The sequence below is a fragment of the Phyllobates terribilis genome, unplaced genomic scaffold (assembly GCF_046119375.1).
Source record: "Phyllobates terribilis strain yellow unplaced genomic scaffold, ASM4611937v1 Scaffold_3__8_contigs__length_932513732, whole genome shotgun sequence".
Taxonomy (NCBI): Eukaryota; Metazoa; Chordata; class Amphibia; order Anura; family Dendrobatidae; genus Phyllobates; species Phyllobates terribilis.
The window spans coordinates 241,094,152-241,117,334 of NW_027362763.1; the positions used below are offsets into that span (position 1 = coordinate 241,094,152).

The 23,183-nt window shown below is 43.1% G+C and overlaps 2 protein-coding genes across 2 annotated transcripts in view; one reads left to right on the forward strand and one right to left on the reverse strand.

The window, feature by feature from the left end:
- PCOLCE2 (procollagen C-endopeptidase enhancer 2) overlaps positions 1 to 23,183 on the forward strand; it is a 64,272-nt gene that overhangs the window by 1,146 nt on the left and 39,943 nt on the right. Inside the window, exon 2 of the mRNA XM_073674679.1 lies at positions 13,117 to 13,225. Coding sequence (XP_073530780.1) covers positions 13,117 to 13,225 — 109 coding nt within the window. The remainder of the gene's footprint in view (positions 1 to 13,116; positions 13,226 to 23,183) is intronic.
- The window catches only part of TRPC1 (transient receptor potential cation channel subfamily C member 1), a 313,340-nt gene continuing 294,023 nt past the window's right edge, over positions 3,867 to 23,183 (reverse strand). The window contains exon 14 of the mRNA XM_073674674.1: positions 3,867 to 4,017. Coding sequence (XP_073530775.1) covers positions 3,976 to 4,017 — 42 coding nt within the window. The 3' untranslated portion in view covers positions 3,867 to 3,975. The remainder of the gene's footprint in view (positions 4,018 to 23,183) is intronic.

The window sequence follows — 23,183 nt, forward strand, 5'->3', positions numbered from 1 at the left end:
GATCTCTGTCAAGCTATGTGGAATTAATGGCGCTATATAAGTGAGTAAGATATCATCTACAGTAAATCATGCACATATCCATTCATTCACATATCTATCCATTCAAACACAGACATATCTATCTTTCTCTATGTCTCATATATCTATCAATCTTATATCATATATGCCCATTCATATCCACACTATCACAATGATTTAACTTGCATCTATTTTCCCCATGATATGTGGCATGGTTCTGATGCTTTGTTGTATGTGTGTATTAAATGTTTGCTTGTTGCTGGTGCTCTGTCAATCATGTTTACATCTGGTTGCATCTTCAAACACTCCTGAATCGAATTCCCCACCACTTTCATTGATCTTTAGATTCAATCTGCCATGAGTGAGCACCATGCTCTGCAAAGTAGTAGACTGGACAAATGACTACTCCCATTTGTAATCCTGAAATGCAGCAGTATGCCTTTCCCCGGATCCACTGTCATTGGTCAGTGTGCTCCACTCCCTGACCCCTTGCTGGGAGTAGAACCTAGAATTAGATAGCATCCACTGCCCTCAGCATCCAGTTTCATGACTTAATTATAAATGGTCTATATTGGGTAATTTCAGCCTGTTAGTCAATGGTAGGAGACAGTCTTTCTGGTTTATATGATCCATTTTGGCTGCTGATGTGTGAAAGCTTTTTAGCACTTTAACATTATCCCTCTCAGACCATTTCAGTTTAATGCAGTTATGAATATCAGGCTCCTTTATTAAATAAATAACGTGCTGAGATTCATTTGATCTTATTATATTCATGTGTTGCCCACACGCTTCATATACCAGAATTAAATATAGGAACCTATATTGCTCTGCTAGCTTTTGGCATAAATTCTTTTGTGTATTCTTAGAAAGTTAATTTATTTTATTGTGATTTCTTGGTGTAGTTAGTGTAATTATATATTACCGATCATTACGATACATCTTCTTTAGGTTGGGATTATTTGTGTATCAGTTTACCAAGGACTGTGGTAAAGTAAGGGTACATTCCCACGATCTGTGTTTGTTGAGTTTTTGACGCTGCAGAATTTCTGCAATCGTTTACTTGCGTTTTTCCTTGCATTTTGATGCATTTTTGACACATGCGTTTTTGTCTCAATAAAGTTGGCTGAAACACAGGCAGCAGAGCAAACAAAGCAAAGAGTTCAGCACATGTAGCATACCTGGCGGCGTTCTTGCATGGTGTTCCATCTCTCATCATGCAAGATCGCAAACTTCATCTCCCGCCCAGCTTCCTGGTCTGGCTTCTTTCCTTGTGCTCTGCTCTGCTCCACTTTGGCTGCATAGGGCGACGCCCGCTGAACTTCCTGTTTCTTGTACCTGCTGCGGACACGCCCCTGTTGCACCTTCAGCCTATTGCTGTCCTTCTTTGGGTATTTATACCACCTTCTTCCTCAAGATGGCGCCTGAGCATTGTTTCTTGTCAGTTGGCTTTTTGTCTCTGACATGCCAGGTCCTATCCTGGTTTCCTGCCTGTTTTCCAGTTCTGTGTCTGAACTGTGGTCTGTTCTTGTGAACACGCCTCTTGCCTGTTCTTTCGCCTTCTAGGGGCTGTATTCCTAGATCTGCCTGTCTGTGCCTTGCGGTATCTGTTCCCGTCTGAACAGAGTCCTGTTTGTGTCTCTGCCTTGCGGTATCTGTTCCCGTCTGAACAGAGTCCTGTTTGTGTCCCTGCCTTGCGGTATCTGTTCCCGTCTGAACAGAGTCCTGTTTGTGTTCCTGCCTTGCGGTATCTGTTCCCGTCTGAACAGAGTCCTGTTTGTGTTCCTGCCTTGCTGTCTCTGTTCCCGTTCCTCTGTTCCCTGTTGTCTGTGCCTCGTTTCTACTTTAACCTTGTCTCCCTTTTCCCTCTATGTCTGTTTTCTGCGTCTTTCTGCAGAGTCTGAACCCGCTCCTAAATTCCTTCTCGTCTTCTCTGTACCTCTGTTGTGAATTTAGTGTACGCTCGCTACTTCTATGTAAGTACTGTGCATGCTTCTGGTTCTGCCTTTCCTTCTCCGTCTGTTCTTTGTGAACAGAGTCCTATCCCCTTGCCTTGTTTACCGCTCTGCGGTGTCCGCTCTGCTCCTGCTTAGCTTGCCGCTCTTGCGGTTTCTGCTCTGCTCCTGCCTTGTTTACCGCTCTGCGGTGTCCGCTCTGCTCCTGCTTAGCTTGCCGCTCTTGCGGTTTCTGCTCTGCTCCTGCCTTGTTTACCGCTCTGCGGTGTCCGCTCTGCTCCTGCTTAGCTTGCCGCTCTTGCGGTTTCTGCTCTGCTCCTGCCTTGTTTACCGCTCTGCGGTGTCCGCTCTGCTCCTGCTTAGCTTGCCGCCCTTGCGGTTTCTGCTCTGCTCCTGCCTTGTTTACCGCTCTGCGGTGTCCGCTCTGCTCCTGCTTAGCTTGCCGCTCTTGCGGTTTCTGCTCTGCTCCTGCCTTGTTTACCGCTCTGCGGTGTCCGCTCTGCTCCTGCTTAGCTTGCCGCTCTTGCGGTTTCTGCTCTGCTCCTGCCTTGTTTACCGCTCTGCGGTGTCCGCTCTGCTCCTGCTTAGCTTGCCGCTCTTGCGGTTTTCACTCTGCTCTTGCCTTGCTTGCCGCTCCTGCAGTTTCTGCTCTGCTCTTATCTTGCTTACTGCTTCTGCGGTTTCCACCCTGCCCTGCTTCTGCCCGCTGCTCCGGCAGTCCTGTCCTGCCCTGCTTGTGCTCGCTGCTCCTGCAGCCCCGTCCTGCTCTGTTCTTGCCCACCGCTTCGGGCGTTCCCTCTCTGCTGTGGTTGTCTACCGCATCTGCGGTTCTGTGACCCAGTCTGTACTGGGTCTTAACCTCTCTGTGCTCCAGCCCGTCCTTTCGGCCAGTACCTCCCTGCCTGCATACTCGCCTGTATCCACCCATCTGCATACCTGCCGTGTTTGCTTACATCCACCAGTCTGTGCCAGCCTAACCTGCCTGTTCCAGTAATCCTAGTGTGGGTCAACCCCCGTGTCCGGAGTTTGACCTGGAGTAGCACCTGGTCCCTCTGCCCGGTTTCTCCCTGGTGCACTGGCGTCGTATGCCGTCGTGCCACCTTGGTCGGATCGGCCAGATACTTAGTCACGCCCCTCCAGGCACTCTCCGGTCCATGGTCCAGTGGAACCACAACACCCGCACACGCCAGTCAGTCCGGGCGTGTGCATAACAGCACATATACAGACACACAATACATATAAAGATATAGCTAGATAGATGATAGAAATATATTCGATAGAATAGATAGATATCCTGTAGATACATAATTTCACAAGCCCCCTAAATATAATAAGTTTGCACTCTTTAGTGTCTTTCATGTGGCACTAAATGGTGTTTAGCATGATTTAACCTAATAAATAATTAAAAAAAAACTACGTGAGGTCCCCTCTATTTTTAATAACCAGCCAAGGTAAAGCAGACAGGCTGATATTATCAGAATGGGAAGGTAAACAGATATTGGACCCTTCCCAGCTTAAAAATACCAGCCCGCAGCCGCCCTAGAAGTGGCGCATCACATTTGCCCTGCTCTTCCTGATTGCCTTGGTGCAGGGTTATGGTTTTGGGGGTTGATGTCAGCTGTGTAGTGTCAGCTGGCATCAAGCCCTGGAGGGTAGGGAGTAGGGTGTATCAGAAACCCCCATTACTAACCCAGTAAGTATAAAGATAAAAAAACACACACACTCTCTGACTTTTTCTCTGGTTCCCCAATTTATTAAAAAAAAAAAAGCCATGCTGGTCCACCGCAGTCCAAGGGTTTCGATGCAGTCCACAAATGGAAACCTGAAAGACGTAAAGAGATAAAAACAAGAGACTGTCCATCGTTCAGCAATTTATTAAGAAAGCAAAGTTCCCAGGTCCGACGTAGTTCACTGGTCCCACGATGTTCCTCGATTACCTACAGTGGGTACGGAAAGTATTCAGACCCCTTTAAATTTTTCACTCTTTGTTTCATTGCAGCCAAGTTCATTTTTTTCTCATTAAAGTACACTCTGCACCCCATCTTGACTGAAAAAAACAGAAATGTAGAATTTTTTGCAAATTTATTAAAAAAGAAAAACTGAATTTTTTTCTGGTATGATTAAACACATATACCCAATAGGTTATAATGATCATCATTTTCATATATAGGTTGTAAATACTTTTATGCCCAAAAATGGCAAAAGTATTTTCGGAGTGATACCTTTATTGGCTAACCAGAAAAAAAAACCCTCACCCATCAGCCCTTACACCTCATGAACAAATGTCTTGCTGTAACATCTCATAAATGTTGTGCCTTTTGTCTTATCAATTCATTTGTAATATTGCCTGAAGAAGGAGCCTGTGTGCTCTGAAAGCTTGCATATATACTGTATATATATATTTTTTTTTTCTGGTTAGCCAATAAAGGTATCATCCCGAGAATACTTTTGACATTTTTGGGCATAAAAGTATTTACATCGATTTTTCTGGCTAACACGGTACCACAATATAACGTTGTATTGTACATAATCATATATAGGTTGAAGCACATCAATTAATTGAAACAGAAACTGCTGTGTAGGAGGCCTAAAACTGTGTGAGAAACAACCAAACGCTGTAGTGAATTTGAGGTGGTAGAAGAAAGTTCCATGTTACAGGTCTTACGCTATGACGAGACTGAGCAAAGCAACAATACACAAGGTAGTTATGATGCATCAGTAAGGTCTCTCCCAGGCAAAGATTTTAAAGAGACTAGGGTCTCAAGATGTGCTGTTCTAGCTCTTTTGAAGAAGCACCAAGCAATCTGCAACATTGAGTGCCATATACACAATGGTCGACCAAGGAAACTTAGTGCAGCAGATGAAAGACACATGCTTACTTCCCTTTGAAATCAGAAGATATCCAGCAGTGCCAACAGTTCAGAACTGGCAACAGCCAGTTGATGCAGCGACACCAAAGTGTAGCCAAAATTGGTCTTCATAGAAGAATTGCAGCTAAAAATCCATACCTTAGACAAGGCCAAGTACCTCAACTATGCATAAAAAACATAGGAACCAGGGTGCAGAAAAATGGCAGCAAGTTCTCTGGACTGAGGAGTCAAAATTTGAGATATTTAACTGTAACAGAAGGCAGTTTGTTTGCCAGAAGGCTGGAAAGTGATACAATAATGGCTGCAGACAACAGTGAAAAGACATGCATGTTACTTATAAGTTTGGGGCTGCATTTTAGCAAATGGAGTTGGGGACTTGGTGAGAATTGTGTCCTCCACACTAAGAATTACAAGCAAATAGTGACCATCATGAAATACCATGAGGGAAGCATCTGATTGGCTCCAAAATTATTCTGCATCTGGACAATGACCCCAAACATACAGCCAAAGTCATTAAGAACTATTTTCAGTATAAAGTAGAACAAGGGGTCCTGGAAGTGATAATATGGCCTCCACAGAGCTCTGATCTTAATATCATCAAATTTGTCTGGGATTACATGAAGAGAGATAATATTTGCATAGATCTGCAGTTATTTCTCTAAGATGTTTGGAACAACCTCCTGCCGTGTTTCTTCAAAAACTGTGAGTAAGTGTATCTAGAAAACTTGATGCTGTTTTGTAGGCAAAGGCTGGCAACACCAAATATTGATTTTATTTAGATTTCTCTTTTGTTCATTCAATTTGCATTTTGTTAATTGATAAAAATAAACTATTAACAGTGCTGTACATCTGATGAGTAGATTCCAGACAAAACTAACAAACTAAGCCTTTATTCTTCAATAACACCCATCTCCCACATTGTCTCACCTGCTTTCAGAACTCTAATTACAAGATCCACAATTCTTACCTGACCCAGTGCTTTTTCCAGTGGCTCTCGTAGGAACGGCCACAGAGGCGCCTCCATTGCAGGGGCGGAAATACCATTGGTGCAACCTGTGCGGCCACACAGATGCCCAAGAGGTAAGGGGACCCACTTGCACCTTCAGCAGGTGGAATTGAGCATTATGAGGAGCTATTGACTAGCAAAGGACCAATATATTGTTCTTGCACAAGGCCCTCTTCTGTCTGAGCCTGCCAGTGTTCCATAGCATTATTCTCCCAATGCCTAGGCAGGTGACATATGTGATTTACCACCGATCGATCTCATGAATAATTCATATAAGCAAATAGCTTAATAATGTGAGAGAACTCCAGTAGCTTGTAAGCCTCTTCTATAAATGACTTGTTCAAGATAAAAAATGTCTGTGTAGTTTTTCCAGAAACAGTGCCTCTATCGGGCTGTCTATGTGTTGTGTTTGTATTGCTGCTCAAGACTATTTAAAGGGAACCTGTCACCAGTTTTTATGATATAACCTACTGCCACCACCTTTCAGCCCCATGTGACAGCATTCTATAATGTTGCACATATGACTCCAATTCGCCCTGCAAGGCAAAAAAAGACCTTTCATTATACTCACCTATGGGGCAGCCGGGTCTGATGTTCGTCGCTGGTCTTGGGCCGATGCCTCCTCCTTCTTGTGATGCTTCCTACGTCATCCACACAGTCTTCCCCTTCATGCCTCTGCGCAGACATACTTCTCCCCACCCTGCTGAGGGTAGAGTAAAGTACTGCAGTGCAAATGTGCCGGGAAAGGTCAAAAGAGCACCAAAGGAACATATCTTGACCCCCTGCGCGGGGAATATGCTTTGTTATCTAGTAACTTGTTAAAATTAATAAAACATTTTTGAAACTAAAAGAGCGCCAAACCACGAAGGGAAACACTGTGTGGATGATGTAGGATGCGTCATCCACATGAAGCACAGAAGGAAGATGTCGATCACAAGAAGAGAGGAGACATCGGACTAAGACCAGCGACGCCCATTGGACTTGACCACTCGGTAGGTGAATATAATGAAAGGTCTTTTTTGCCTTCCAGGGTGAATTAGTAGGTTATATAGGAAAAAAACTGGTGCCAGGTTGCCTTTAAGTGAACAGACATGTCAGACACCCGCTGTTCCCCTTTTTCTAATTTTGTACATCCGGTTTAGGTTTTATGCAAAATATTGTGCTGCCTGATGGAGAGACGTAGTTATCACTTGCATTGTCATAATGAATGGCTTCTTTATCTTTATAGAAAATATTAGAAAATGAGCCGGGATAAAGAACAGAATTACTTACCATACTGTATATAAGGAACATACAAATCCAACACTCATATCTCCCATGTAAAGGTAAATGCCCCATAAAGTGGACATCCAATGACCATAACACAAAAAACACCAGGGTAGAAATGTTAGGTCAAGTCATTTTCTTCTAATCATAGAAAAGGAGAAGCCTCTCTACTGCCCTTCTAGGACTTCCACACACTGATGTCACAGCTTAGCATCTGGAGTATTACAGCCTGAGGCAACTCACACTGTGTCTATCAAAGAAATTGTAGAAGAACTATGGAGGATATAAAGGTCCATGCCTGGAAACCAGACGTAAAAAGCAGCCCCTCTATTAAGAACGTTAATATGACAAAGTATTTAGCAAAATGGCTGAGCTCTCAGAAATAATTACATACACACGTTTACTACAATTGGAGTTTTAAGAAAACTGGTAAGGCTTTATTTTGGGAGAGGGATACACTTTAAGCATGCAAGTCCTATTGAACCTTTAGCAGCTTTTTTGCCACGGCTATAATCTTCCAAAAATGAAATTTCATTTGTTCATCAGACATTTTGCTGTGGACTTACTATGTTGTTTTGTCTTTATGATTCACCATATAGCACATCAATGCCCCTACACATGTCTGGACGGTCAAAATTCGTAGTTCATTTAATGATGGCAGTAAAGCATCTTCACACCGTCACATTTCCACATTCATGTTCTTACTGGGAGATTCTGTATTTTCTTGATTCCAGCCATAATGGAATCTATCACAGCTTGCATTCATAATGTTTGACTCATAAGACATCATACATCTAACAGCTTTTGGAAGATTTCAGATATTGTTGTTGTCTGCTATAGTTTTTTTTAATGTAGCACAAGCATCGATGTTAATCAAACATAGCAGTTGTTTCCACTTTTCTGATTTCCCATGAAATCTGATTTTCCCAGTGTGTTATGGTGTGAATTAAAAGGAACCTTTCATCAGATTCCTACTGTCCGAACCACAGGCAGCATGAATCAGAGCCTGATGCTGTGGCATTTCAGAGAAAATATACTGCAGTATGAAAAGCTGGCCTGGGACCAGGGGCGGACATGCCCAGGAGCTAACTGTTATGTTATGTCTGACTTTTTGTAATTAGAAATTTTGGCTTGAGAAAGGCCTATCATGGCCGAAACGTTGCTTGATTCATCTACCCCATTTGTAACTACTGCCATGTGCTTTTAAAGACATAATAATAGTTATATTTTATCCCTATGAGAAGCTTTCTGGTGCCTTGGATTTTTAAGTTTGTCATTCTGTGATCAAAATAGTTCTGGTCTCTCCTATTTAAAGCACAATAGAAAATGTTATTGAGTCCCCCCTTTAACAGCTGAAGGGTTATATAATCATTAGTCCAGTGTTCACATTTCAATAGAACAAAAATGTTTTAAAACGTTTGTTTCCCACACTATTATCACTTTTGACTCATTTTTGGGCTAAGTATCATCAGTGCTTGCTATTTGCAGTGTAGAGTAGAAAACATTTAAATTGTTAACATCTGAAGAATGTAAATCCCTTTTTCTACCTGAAGTTTGATACTGGTAGTGGCAGATAGAACAGTTGTACATCTGAAAGACATAAGATCAGATGTTAAAAATCGGTAGTGTGTGCTGATCTTTTCCATATAAAGAGGTTATAACTTTAAGGCGGAGAAGAAGATACAGAGCGCCATATGGGACTGGTTAAAAGTTTTTACATTTTAGAGTCTAAGGCTGCGTGCCCACTATGCGTTTTTCAAGCGTTTTTGCCGCGGAATTTCCGCAGCGAAAATGCTTAAAAAACGCTTGGTAATACGTGCCCCATGGTCCCCAATGATAATCCGCATGTGCTGTGCACATGCTGCGGAAATTTCCGCTGCGGATTATCATTGCAGAAAAATCCACAGCATGTCCATTCATTTTGCGGACACGCAGCGTAATCGCCGCCATTGACTTGCATTGGACCGCGTGACATCCGCATCACTGCATCTGCACAAGCGGATATCACACGGTTCAATGTATGGATGGTACCCAGGTCTGGAGAAGAGGAGACTCTCATCCAGACCTGGGTACCATAGAACCTATTAAAAAAAGAATTTAAAATAAAAATTATACTTACCCTCCGATGTCCTCCCGGTGTTTTCTCTCCTCCGTCTGGTCTGCTGTATGGGTCGCGGTGTTGTGAAGGACCTGCCATGACGTCATTGAGTCATGTGACCTGACACATGACTCAATGACGTCACCGCAGGTCCTTCACAACACCGTGAGCCGCCCAAGACACCGGATGCAGCAGAGAAAACACCGGGAGGACATCGGAAGGTAAGTATAATCTTTATTTTTTATTTTTTACCATTCTTATTTTTTTTTTTTTAACTAACTTGGTCACACTACTATAAATCCATGCCGGTTGCATGGATTTATATAGTGTGAACAAGTTGTCACACTATACAATACATGGCTGAAATTGTGTAACCATTGTCTGATTTATCCTTCCTTGTTCGAGCAGCATGAATACGATGACAGGTTCCCTTTAAGGACAATTATAAAAAAAAAAAGTAAAAAAATAAATAAATACAATCACACATCTTTGGAGTTGCACTGAAAGTCAACATAGTGTAAACTAAAATTGGTGCATATCTAACCTGCATCTGTCCCCAAAATGGAGCCGTGACTTGTAATGTTCTCAGTGGAGAGGTGGATGGAATTCCCATTTATTTGTCTGGGATTTCAAACACCTCTCCAGTGTAAGCAGCATGTTATGTGGCCCCATTCTTGAGATAGAAAACATAGATAGATAGATAGATACATACATACATACATACATACATACATACATACATATATACATATATAGTTGAAGAAACCTAAGAGTTCTATTTGGTTATATGATTTTCAGTGCAAACCTGATTGAAACTCATTGGGACTTGTGCACAGACTGCAAGCAAGTCAAATTCAAATGATGTCTGATGTGTGACCTTCTTCAAACATCAGAATCAGAATCACAATGACTTTTTGTCACCCTGAGTATTTTCATGGTTGATCTCATAAGACAAGAAAAGCTGCCAGTTACTATCACTTGACTGGATAGCTCAATGGTAAGGCATCAACCTTTGAAACTACAGTGTCATGGTTCAAATTCCTTTAGTAATATTATGATTAGTTGTTTTTTTTTTTTAAATTATGCCTGTTTAGCACACAAACTACAGGGGTGTTTTACTTTTAATATCTGACATTCTGATTCTCATCCTGACATGTTAAGAGTTTCAGAGACGCTGTCTATTTGCATGGTAAATTGGGAGTTTGCAGCCAGTTCTTGGGTGGATGGAAAAAAAATTGACAATAAAGAAATTTTATCATTAGACCCCTTTAAGAAATTATGCAAATGTACAGTCACTTGGAAATAGATATGTAGTAAACTAGTACCTCCCATTTTTTATTGGGATTGAACTGTGACACTGGAGTTTCAGAGGCTGATGACTTACCATTGAGCTATCCAGTCAAGTGAGAGTAACTGGCATCTTTTCTTGTCTTATGAGATCAACCATGAAAATACTCAGGGTGACTAAAAGTCATTGTGATTCTGATTCTGACGTTTGAAGGAAGTCACACATCAGACTCACACATCAAACATCATTTGAATTTGGCTTGCTTGCAGTCTGTGCATAAGTCCCAATGAGTTTCAATCAGGTTTGCACTGAAGATCATATAACCAAATAGAGCTCTTAGGTTTCTTCAACTTAGTTAATAGCTCAGTGGTTAGTGCACTGGTTTCTGGACACAGAATTTTGGGTTAAAGTCCCATCAGCGAACAGTGACTTTTTTTTTATTATTATTATTACAATTGTAAAAGTCACTTGTAAAAGTCACTTGTCAGAATCACATGTCAGGATCACTTGTCAGAATCACATGTCAGGATCACTTATCAGACAGGGTATTTAGCCTCAAACTGACATCATTCTGATGTTTGATTTTGATATCTGATCATGTCCTAAAATGGACACTGTACGATCTAAAAAAAATCATAAGTCTTTCTTCATTGTTCCTCCTGTTTATGTGATGGCCAGGAAGCAAAGCTTATGAACTACAATAACTAGACCCATCATTGCTTGGATATCAGCAATTGTGACATTTCCAGAATTGTTTTCCCTACTATAGCAGCTCCAGTTACAGTTGATTATAGTAGTACAAGAAAAATGGCACGGGGTAGTAACCCTATACACGTGAAAATACACGGGAAGTTTCTGAAACTAGCAAAAATCTAAGTTTGCGTCATAGAGAGGGGACATCACCTCCACATTTCTCACCACTTTTGTACACATAATAAAGGTTCAGTATACAAAGTGCAGCCTGGTGGTATCAGTGGTAAACAGCACATGGTAATCTAGTTCTGTATCCTTTTATGTGTTTAATAAAAAGGAAAAACTGTATAAAAGTTACAGTTGATCAAAAAGCAGATATGCAGTGTTATTCCCATGCTTTATGTGTTTGGTTACATTTACATTGATACGTTCTAAACTTAGATACATATTCAGTTTTTGTACACACTACCACAGTTCCTTTATAGGTAGCATATAATGTCTTCTGTCATTTATAGGTGCTTTTTCTTCTAATTAGGATTAAAAGTGGCTTTATGTTACAATGTAGAATGGAGTGGAAAGTTTTACATCACTTACATGACAAGCACGCGTGAATTTTATGAGGTCCCGAGTGAGTCTGACATTCAGTGCGGTGTAAGATGATATAGGCTGCCTGTCTATGACATCTTCTCTTTTTTAGTATTGAGTCACACATAGTTTGTGGGTTCTGTGTTGATCTGTCTGAATAGTTTTGTAGACTGTGCTGACTGCAAGCAGTCAGGGTGGTATACACTGTGCCTCGCCATTTTAAAACTGTTACATTGTGTGTAGAATGCTGATTATTTCTAGGGATAATCCCTTCTATTAAATAAGCATTATTCTCAGAAAGTGACTCGTCCTCTTGTAAAGAGAGAGTGTGGGGCTGCTTCTAGGATTATCTCCAAAGATTAACATCATTTAAAATTAAGTATTTATAAAACTGACAAAGAAAAATGCTTGCACTACTAATGGTGTGTATTTTTTTATATAAGATAAAAACTAAACAGTTGTTTTTTCATCCTTGTATTTGATACCTAGAGCTGGTAGACCCCTTTTATGATTCATTTGGAACTGGACAAAAGTGGGGAATACTGAGCACTTTAATAGTAGAACTGTGAAGATTAGATGTGATAATGCTTTTGGAACATCTAGTGATTGGGGTGTAAACGATATGTTTTTGGATTATTGTATTCTGTGTACTATCATTATTGTAGTCACATTGATTTGCTCTGAATATACTGTAAAAAAAAGGAAAACTGAATGAACTATTTTGGAAAAGTGAAAGAGAGATTTGTTCCCCGATATATAATTATTTTCAGCGCTTGTAAAGTGCACAATCTATATTTGTCTGAATGTTGCACTCTTCGTTTACTCGGGCATTGTCTAAAAACTTGTTTGAGAATATGTTAAAAACATTATATCCAAACATGTCGTCTTAACACATATGGATGATGCCTATTTGTTTCATTTGTTGTCTATGATGTCTACCCCTAAACATATCAAGGATTTCCAGATGAAGTCATGCGTGTGAAGTTTGCTGCAAGTTGAACGCTTCACAGGAAAGTACAATGAGTGCTTTGTCCCTTCCTCATAACCGAGTTATGTTGGGAGAACTTCCATATTAAACAATCCCTGTGCCACTTTTCGGTCACATAGATATGGCTTCAGACACAATCACAGAGGATCTTAAAAAGAATCCATGCCGGGTCCGATCTCTTCTACTGTGATGAACTCTATGGCTTGGATGAGAGGCCATCTGGAGACACTTCCGGTATTAGGTTATTGACTCTGACCAAGCAAACCATAATTTGACCCTATTTATGGTATTTTTTGAGCATCAATGTATGTTTTTACAGTAAATGTACTGAATTATGCTTTGTCTTGCACAGGTACACGTTTACTTGTGGAGGAAATCTAACTGGAGAAGCAGGAGTACTGGGAAGTGAAGGCTTTCCTGGAGTCTACCCACCCAACAGCAAGTGTACATGGAAGATTACAGTAGGTTAATGTTTCTTCTCGCACTCATTTATTTGATTATTATAATATATTTTGAGTTTTGGAGGGATTTTGTGTGGGTTTAGAAGCTGTAATGACTTCGCCCATAGAAAAAAGGGTTTTTAAATAGAAACTTGCAAAAGAACCACAAAGTTAATTTACGTCTTCAGTTCTATAAATGTCTGAGTTACGGTATCTATACACATTTGACTGAGGTTACTGAAAATAGACAATTTGAATCCAATTTTCATGGGCTTTCTACAAGATTTTGACTATAGCTCATTTAGCCCAGGGGATTATAATGAAATAGGAAAACCTGTAGTCACCTCCTAGTGGAACACCGCTCCTCCGCCAGATTGCCAGGATCATCTTCTGTCTGGCGGCGCTACAAGATTCCTGATACCTATGGAAAGAGAAGGATGTAGCCACTCCATGCCAACTAACTGGCTGCTGCCATCAAGTGATGTCCACCTCCAAATTTTGATGTCCGCAATCTGGAGATGACTTACATTTTTTTTGTTTCAAACGAGCTTTAGTTAAAGTCTAATTTAAAAAAAAACAGAAAAAAAAACAGTTTTAGCCATGTGCTGATATTTCTTAATTGCCTGGAAAGGAGTTGGGTAAGTTTGCATTTTTCATCCAATAGTCAGTCATCTCGACTCTAATGTAGATGGGCCTTAAGATGAGCCAAAATGGCCCCTGGTCGAAGCAAAGTAATATTCTCTCTATATAAGTGAAACACCACATATATAATTTAGTAAATGTAATGTATTTGTTATTTGCTACTTGTTTCCATAATCCTTCAACATGCTGGTTAGTTGCTGTTAACAGATCCTACTTTTGCTCATTAATGGGTCACGTAACTCGTGAATATGTATATAGTCTTATTATTAAAAGTATAATCATTACTAGTGTTGATTATTGATATGTAAATGAGACAATCAGGCTCACAGCCCATTTCCAAGAGAACATAATTATTTGCAGAAAGCCTAAACAGACATAAATAGGAGAAATGACAGAATGGACGAGAGCGGCTTATCGACAGTGTCGAGGTATCAACAGGTTTTTTTTTTTTCGTTATACTACTAAATACTGAAAGTTTATAAACTAAATAAAAAAAGTAAATTAAGATATATTACAAAGTGCAAAATTAGAACTGACTACAGCTATGGTTACTGCAAACGTATTCCCCCTGGTTCGGAGGCCTGTTAGTCACAGGAGGGTCACTGATGGCTCAGCTGTCTATGGCCATGTAATGACTACATATTCTACAGATAAGAAAATGTCGGTTTTTTCAATCATGAACCAGTTACTAACATGAAATCCATGAGTCATATCTGTAGGAGAGAGCAGAGAATGTCTCCCTCTGTCTTACCATCTGGCAACATTGGGAAATTGAATGAGTTTGTGGCCACTGAATTAAATAAAACAACTGCAATATATTCAATTTTAAGTTTTAATTTAGCAGAATTGGGAAATAAATTTAATCTAATTCCCTGTGCCAATGAGTGTGTGTGGGGGTCAGGGGGATTATTATATGATACTTAAAAATTATTGAATACATAATTTGAAATATTAGACAAATAAGATTACTGAACTATTCAGCTGTGGCTACATGCCGGCATATGTCTCACGACAGCACTTCTCAAATAAAACACGCTACTGAAAAGATCAGTGCAACTTGTCTGCCACTCGCTTGTGCACAACTAGTTTAGAGCTGAGATTTTTCTGTAAAAAATGTCCAAATTGCAGACAAGTCGCACACAGGTCACAGTCGCAGGTGACTTAGATTGAAGTCTTTGGCGAATGAGTAACATGCAACTTGCAACAGAAAATCTAATATATTTGGAATCATGTGCGACTCTGTGTTGTAGATTTATTTATTATATTTGCTTATATAGCGCCATTAATTCCACAGGGCTTTACAGACATCATCACTGTCCCCATTGGGGCTCATAATCTAGATTCCCTATCAGGATGTATTTGGAGTGTGGGAGGAAACCGGGGAACCCAGAGAAAACCCACACAAACACGGGGAGAACATACAAACTCCTTGCAGATGTTGTCCTTGGTGGGATTTGAACCTCAGTGTTGTAAGGGCCTGTACACACACTGCAGATTTGTCACAGATTTGTATCTTTTATTTCTGTGCAGATTTGTCCCAAAACCTGAAGGGTTACCTGATGCCAGCAAAGTGAATGAGAATCCTGAAGTCTCATTCACACGTTGCTTATTTGTGACTTGCAGATTTGGTACAGATTTAAATGTGCAGCATGTCAATTCTTATAGCGTTTTTGCTGCAGATTTCTCCCATATTAATGAATGGAGAAAAATCTGCACCAAAAACTCATGTAAAAAACGCGTCTATTTTATGCAGCATATTTCCTGCCAAGAGATGCAGAAATTTCTGAACTAAATCCTTAATGTGGGCACTTCTAGTAAGGCTGCCGTGCTAACCACTGAGCCACCAGGCTGTCCGTAGATCATAATGCAACACCATAGGAAATCATTCGATGCAAAGTCAGAATACAACACAACGATTCAGTGTCACAGGACACATCTCGCCGTGTAGATTAAATCCTTCTTTTCCATGACATCATCTGTCCGGAAATTGATGGGAGGCTTCACACACATTGGATGGTCAGATTTTATCTAATGTGTGTTAAGGCTTATCAAAATTACTTACCGTATATCCCTATGAGTTTCACTACTCTTATAAGCATTCAGCCGTCCATGCATGGCTCATCAGAGGCCAAGTATTTCGGATATTTTTGTGTAGTAGCATTAGTGGCATCATAGGCATCATATGGCTAACCATTCCCTGATAGCAATATGATGTAAGAGGTAATCAAGGAAGTCAGAGCCCCCCACCGCTATTATGTACAAGGGTGGTAATATTAATCATGGAGGCACATTTGCTGCAAATACAATTCCTGAACAATCACCATTGTGTTTCCAGTTATAACTGAACCTACACTTTATAAAGAATCGACACAAAGAAATAAATAAAGTAACTACTGTAACTCCAAAGCCAGGTACCACCTGCAAGAAAAACTTAGGTTGATAAATGTTTTTAAGTTATAACAGGGCATCACTTCTTATTGTTAGGTCGATTTTTATTATGATGCAGTTGGATGATGTCATTATGTTTAGATAAATGTGGTATATTGCCCTCGGAATTTTCAATACAATATGAGTGGTTTTGAGTTATTAATATGAATATTACATAATGTGCTCTTATTACCAGAACTCAACTGAGTAGAACAAAAATCAGGAAAATGTCCCTTTTAAAGACAGCAAGGTGTCATGAACTGAGAATGAAATTGGCCAATCCTCCATGAAATAGAAATATCCAGGTGTTCCCTGTTGCCCTCGGGTACTTGTTTGGCTGCACAGGTGGTATGTCTGCCTGCTTCTTATATTTACGAGTTTCGAGACTTTGAAAATGAAAACCAATGAGGACGTGATGGAGACGTGATAACAATGAGCTTTGTAGACGCCTTCTGTTCATAAGATGAGAGTTTTACATAAAAAAAATAAATTCTAAGAGTAACACTATATTTTCAGGAATAATAAATTCATTACCCCTATAATGTATGTGTAATCTTTGGATCAAGGTTTTTAGGTCAAGGATGTAAAGAGTATTTCCTTTATTTCACTTCTTTCAGTTGGGATTAGAAAAGGTCTCGAAGCATACAAAGCAGCCCCATGTATCTCTAAGTATCTGCTTTATGTTTCTCTGAGCATCTGATCTGGATCTGGAATCAATCTCAGCCTATTTACATATCCAACAGTGAAGTAGCATGGTGTGTGACCTGAAGCAGCGTTCTGCGGGGGTTTCATGGCTCGGCTTGCAGTAGGACGCCTGGACAGTTCTCTCTTCAGCTTTTCAAAGCTCCATTTGTTATTAGAGATGTGAAGACAGAGGACAGAGAACTTTATAGGGTTTCCGACTATTGTTTCATGTTATGTCCTGACAAGGTCAGAAGTACACTCAACTGCAAATAAATGTGTTTCTTTTATCTTCACTTCCTTTTTTTATTGGTATGTTGGAGAAACACGTAGCAGATGGTACATATGACAAGACTGGTCTCAATATGCTTTTTAAGAATTCAAAGGAAATTATCTTGACAAAACCCTACAGCATTAATATATACAGTACAGACCAAAAGTTTGGACACACCTTCTCATTTAAAGATTTTTCTGTATTTTCATGACTTTGAAAATTGTACATTGTCCAAATATGCGTCTTATTAACCTTTTGGTATTTGCCCCCCCCCCCCCCAAAAAAAAAAAATGAGTGTGTCTGTGACTGTTCAGACACCAATATATCTGTTTAAAAGAGTCTGGTTTAGGCCAGAAAAATAGAACTGTGGTTTTGCAGTTCCACGGGTCAAATCTCTGTATTTTCCTGTTTTTGGCATTTTTTGCCGTAAAAAAAACTGTAATAGTGTCTCCCTGACTGGTCAGACACCAATATATCTGTTTAAAAGATTCTGGTGTATGCCACATAACTATAACTGTGGTTTTGCAGTTCCACGGGTCAATTCTCTGTATTATCCTGCTTTTGACATTTTTTGCCATAAAAAAAAGCTGTAATAGTTTCTCCCTGACTGGTCAGACACCAATATATCTGTTTAAAAGAGTCTGGTGTAGGCCAGAAAAATAGAACTGTGGTTTTGCAGTTCCACGGGTCAAATCTCTGTATTATCCTGCTTTTGGCATTTTTTGCCGTAAAAAAAAACCTGCAATAGTGTCTCCCTGACTGTTCAGACACAAATATATCTGTTTAAAAGATTCTGGTGTAGGCCAGACAAATAGAACTGTGGTTTTCCTCTTCCACGGTTCTAATCTCCTTTTTATTACCCTTTTTCCATTGATAGTGCGAGTGTAAGCTATTTTACTTCATTTACAATGGGCAAGGCGCATGGCAAGGGACATGGAACTGGACGTTCTGGTGATGGTGCATCTTCTTGCTCCCACTTCTTGACCGAATTACTAGGGAAGCACACTACAACACCAGTATTGCGAACTGATCAGTGTGAACAGGTTAGTAATTGGATAGCAGATAATACTTCCAGTCACCTGGGCACCACCACCTCCGGCCTGTCTTCCACACGGTCAAGTTTTAGTAGCTGTGAGTCTCGACCGCATACTCCTCCTCACCCTGATGCTCCTTCCTCCCACCATGCCGAGTGTCGTCAGACAGCAACTGATCCCACACTTGGACACTCTGAAGAGCTGTTCACTGGTCCATTTTCATATTTGTGCCCCTCGCCTGCTCCGCTTGAAGTGGTGGAAGAGGAGATCCCATGTAGCGATGCCCAAATATTTGAACAGCCACGGCCACAGGAAGTCGACGCTGGCAATTTGTCACAAGAGGTGGACGATGACGAGACACAATTGCCACGAAGTGAGGAGGAGGATCGTGGTGCGCAAGTGGAAGAGGAGGAGGTGGTGGATGATCTAGTAACTGACCCAACGTGGCAGGAGGACATGCAGAGCGAGGCCAGCAGCACACAGGGTGAGGGAGGCAGAGTACCCCAACAGGCAGGAAGAAGCAGTGTGGTGGCCGCACACAGAAGGCGGGCAACAGTTCCCCGTAACACCAACACGAGGGACATTGCCAGTACAACCGGTAGGTCTTCCAGAGTCTGGAATTTTTTTAAAGACTCTGCTGATAACCCCAAAAAGGCCATTTGTACCACCTGCCATGCCAGCATCAGCAGGGGTGACAAAACTACCAGCCTGACCACCACCAGCATGATCAGGCACATGGCAGCAAAGCACCCGACTTTGTGGGGCGAACCCCAGGGTCCATGACCAGTGTCATCGGGTGTCACCACTGCTTCTTCCGCTGTTGTGCGTGTGATAGAACCCCCTGTTGTGCGTTCAAGGCAATCCCCTGTATGCATACTGCATGCAAAGATGCCCCCTCCTCTCAGTCTTCACTTGTTATGGCAGTTTCTCAAGAAACAGCATCAACGTCCACGTCCCACCGCAGCGTTCAATTGTCCATATCCCAGAGCTTTTAATGAAAGCGCAAATTCGCAGCCAGCTCCCCACAGGCCACAGTCCTAAATTCGCACATTTCACGACTGCTTGCGTTGGAAATGCTGCCTTTTAGGCTGGTGGAGACGGAATCCTTCCGCAACCATATGGCAGTGGCCGTCCCTCAGTACTCTGTCCCCAGCCGACACTATTTTGCCCGGTGTGCCATCCCCGCACTACACAAGCACGTGTCCCAAAACATCTGCCGTGCCCTCAACAACCCAGTTACTGGGAGAGTCCACCTGACAACGGACACGTGGACAAGTGCCTGTGGCCAGGGATGGTACATCTCCCTGATGGCACACTGGGTAAACATAGTGGAAGCCGGGACCCAGTTGGACCTTGGGACGGAACACATCCTTCCCACACCGAGGATTGCGGGCCCTATGTCAGTCAGAGTTGCCCCCACAGTGTACAGCTCCTGCGCATCATCCTCCTCCTCCTCATGTTCAGCCTCCATCTCAGATATCACCCCATCAGTTTCAAGCTGGAAGCACTGCAGTACTGCCTCAGCCAAGCGGCAACTGGCTGTGCTGAAACTCATAAGCTTAGGTGATAAACCTCACACTGCTTGTGAGTTGTGGACAGCTGTGAAAGAGCAGGCAGATCTGTGGCTGAGACCGCTGAACCTACATCCAGGCATGGTCGTGTGTGACAATGGCCGTAGCCTGGTGGCGGCTCTGAGGCGAGGCGAGATCACACACGTACCATTCCTGGCTCATGTGCTTAACCTCGTGGTTCAGCGGTTTCTTAAATGGTACCCCGAGTTGCCAGATCTGCTCGTCAAAGTACGCCGCCTGTCAGATCATTTTCGCAAGTCGGCTACAGCTTTCGCCGCCCTTGCTGTGTTGCAGCAGCGTTTGCAGCTTCCAGCACACCGACTGCTGTGTGATGTCCCCACATGTTGGAACTCTACCCTTCACATGTTGCAAAGGATTTGTGAGCAGAAGAGAGCAGTTGTGGAGTACAAGCTGCAACAAGGCCGTCGATATTCAGGTCAGACTCCACACATAAGACCTCAGGAGTGGACCTGGATGTCTGACATATGTACCATCCTGACAAACTTTGAGGAGTCCACCAAGATGGTGAGTGGCGATGACGCCATCATTAGCGTCAGCATCCCACTTGTCTGTCTTTTGCAACGCTCTCTGCAGAGAATTAAAGAGGAGGCATTGCATCCAGAGTATGATGAGATGGATCAAGAAGCCGTAGTGGGCGATTACACACAGCCCAGCCTCATCTCATCCCAATGTGCATTGGGGGACAATGAGGGAGAGGAGGAGGAGGAGGAGGAAGAACAGGAGCTGGTATCATGCGCTGTAGATGGTAGTACCTGTACAACTGTCATACCGTCGGTTCAGCGTGGGTGGCCTGAGGACAGGGGGGAGGAGAAGGAGGAGGAGGAGAGCATGGTCAGTTGTCATCTTGGTGAGGACACGGAAGTCTTGCCCGTTACCAGTCTGGCACGCATGGCTGACTTTATGTTACGCTGCCTTAACCGTGACCTTTGCGTTGTCAAATAGTTGGGTGACAGTCATTACTGGTTGGTGACACTTTTAGACCCCCGCTACAAGGAGAACTTTCACTCTCTTATTCCTGAGGTGGAGAGGTCTACAAAAATGGGGCAGTACCAGAAGGCCCTTGCTGCAGAACTGTTAAAAAAAATTCCCATCTGAACACGCTAGCGGCAGAGGTCACAGTTCGTTGCCCAACCAAGGCGTACAGGCGAGAGAGAAGCAACTCCAATCCAGCAGAGGCAGGGGAACACTGTCAACGTTCCGGGACAGTTTTCTGAGACTCGCTCAGCTTACAGGCCCTGAGGCGCGGGGTACTCTCACAAGGAGTGGAAAGTTTCAAAAGATGGTGAGGGAGCACCTTGCCGACCGTACCAGCGTCCTCCGTGATTCCTCTATGCCTTTTAATTATTGGTTATCCAAGCTGGACACTTGGAATGAACTAGCTCTGTACGCCTTGGAGGTCCTGGCCTGCCCTGCCGCTAGCGTGTTATCGGAGCTTGTTTTTAGTGCCGCTGGGGGAATTATAACAGATAAGCGCACTCGCCTGTCTGCTGACAAGCTGACCTGACGCGCCCCCTGGGCCTGTGTTGTGCATGGAATACCCGGAGCCGGATCGCTGGGGGTTGTAGTCTCCGTGGCGTGGACCCAGTCCGTGCCCAGGGTGGTCAATTCAGTGGCAGTCTTATTAGTGAGATAATAGTCCGACTACACCACCCGTGGATTTCGGTCAGTGGGGGCCGCCGCTGCAAGGCAGACTGCTGAGGCCAGTGTTATGTGTGCAGCTAAGAATGGGATGACTCCCCACGGGAGAAGTATAGCCTCACGGCAGTTAGTGTGGATGATGGGAGTGATGGTGCACGAGCGTCCCAGCACTGGTAGTGCTGGTGCGGCGAAGAAGCACAGAGACGTGTGGTTGCAGTTTCCAATGCTTTACTCACAGTTCTTTACTGGTCCTAGTCACCTCGGTACCGGCAGTGACTGCCCAAGCCGTGCTGCGTCCACCAGGCAAGGGGCCCGACCAACTCCCAGGCAATTCCAGAGCGTGGCACAGGGCTCCCTTCTCTTCCCTTCTCTGGCCGTGCCCCACCAGTAACTCTACGTTTGTCCGGCTGCCTCGGGCCTTCTCTTGGTACGCTGTTCTCTGCGTCCCTGACCCTATGTGGTGTGCCTTCCTAGTAGGTGTAGTGAGGGGTCGCACCGAGATATAGTCACGACCGCCAGTCTTTGGCTGAGGACTAGTCGCCTCCATCAATCTGGGATCCGATACCCTGTTCTGCCAACCCGTCACCCGCAATCTCCTGGGCCTATGGGGTTCCTTCTTCTCTCGTGTCTCTGGGCCTCTCTTAATGTGCTGTTCCTTGTTTCCTTTCTCTTCTTTTCCTGTTCTCGCTGCTGTTTCTGGCCTCCATTCCAGGCCTGCCTCGTGGAGCTGGGCCCAGACTGAGCCTCAACTCCCTGTCAGCCCTCTCTGGCTGAACTCCTCTCTGAACAGACTCCCCGGACTGAACACTGTTCTAAGATGGTGCCCACTTTATATACCTCCCTCTATGTGTGAGCCCAGGTGACTAGCAACCAATGGGCTCCTACCTTTGCCCAGAGACCCACCCCTATCTGCTCCTACACCACTGGGTTTTCCTCCCCCTCCCCACTCCAGCCAGGGACAGATGCTGTCGTGCCTGCACTTCTGTCTAGTGGGAGCACCGTTGAGCTGTTCCTCGGAAATGGGGTGTGTGTGGTGCATGCAGCCTACCGAGTCCTGGTCCACAATCCATCCTTACCCGGGAGTGGAATATCACACCTCTGGTTTGAGGTGCAATACCCCTGTAGCAGCCGAGCCCTCGGGGTGCTACAGACTCTAATCAAAATGAACAAGGGCTGGATTGGGCCAGACTTCTCATCACCACCAAATGACAGCAGAGTAACATAAAGTCAAATCCACTGTGTTATTTCGGGAGGTGTATTCCCATGTACCTCTTCACACCCACACATGGGTATACACTTCCTCATTTCGGCTGTATTTTGCTCTTCTCCTTATCCTCAGCCTCCACCACCACTATACCACCAGAGTGACCTTGGTCCGTGTTGCCAGCATTGCAAGTTCCTCCGTCCTAATTTTTGGCAGCTTTTTCTTGGAAGGCATAGGCAAAGACTATGGGAGACCCATTCCCCAATAATGGGAATAATGTTTTTAAGATGCTGTACTGCATGGCTCTTCCAAGGAGCATTTAAACCGTCTTGTTAAGCTACTGCAACCTCCACGTCTCTTCCAAGGGGCATTAAAACTGTCTTATTAAGCTACTGCGACCTCCACCCCTTTTCCCAGGGGGATTGATATTGTCTTTTTATTCCACTGCGACCTACACCATTCTTCCAAGGGGCATTAAAACCATCTT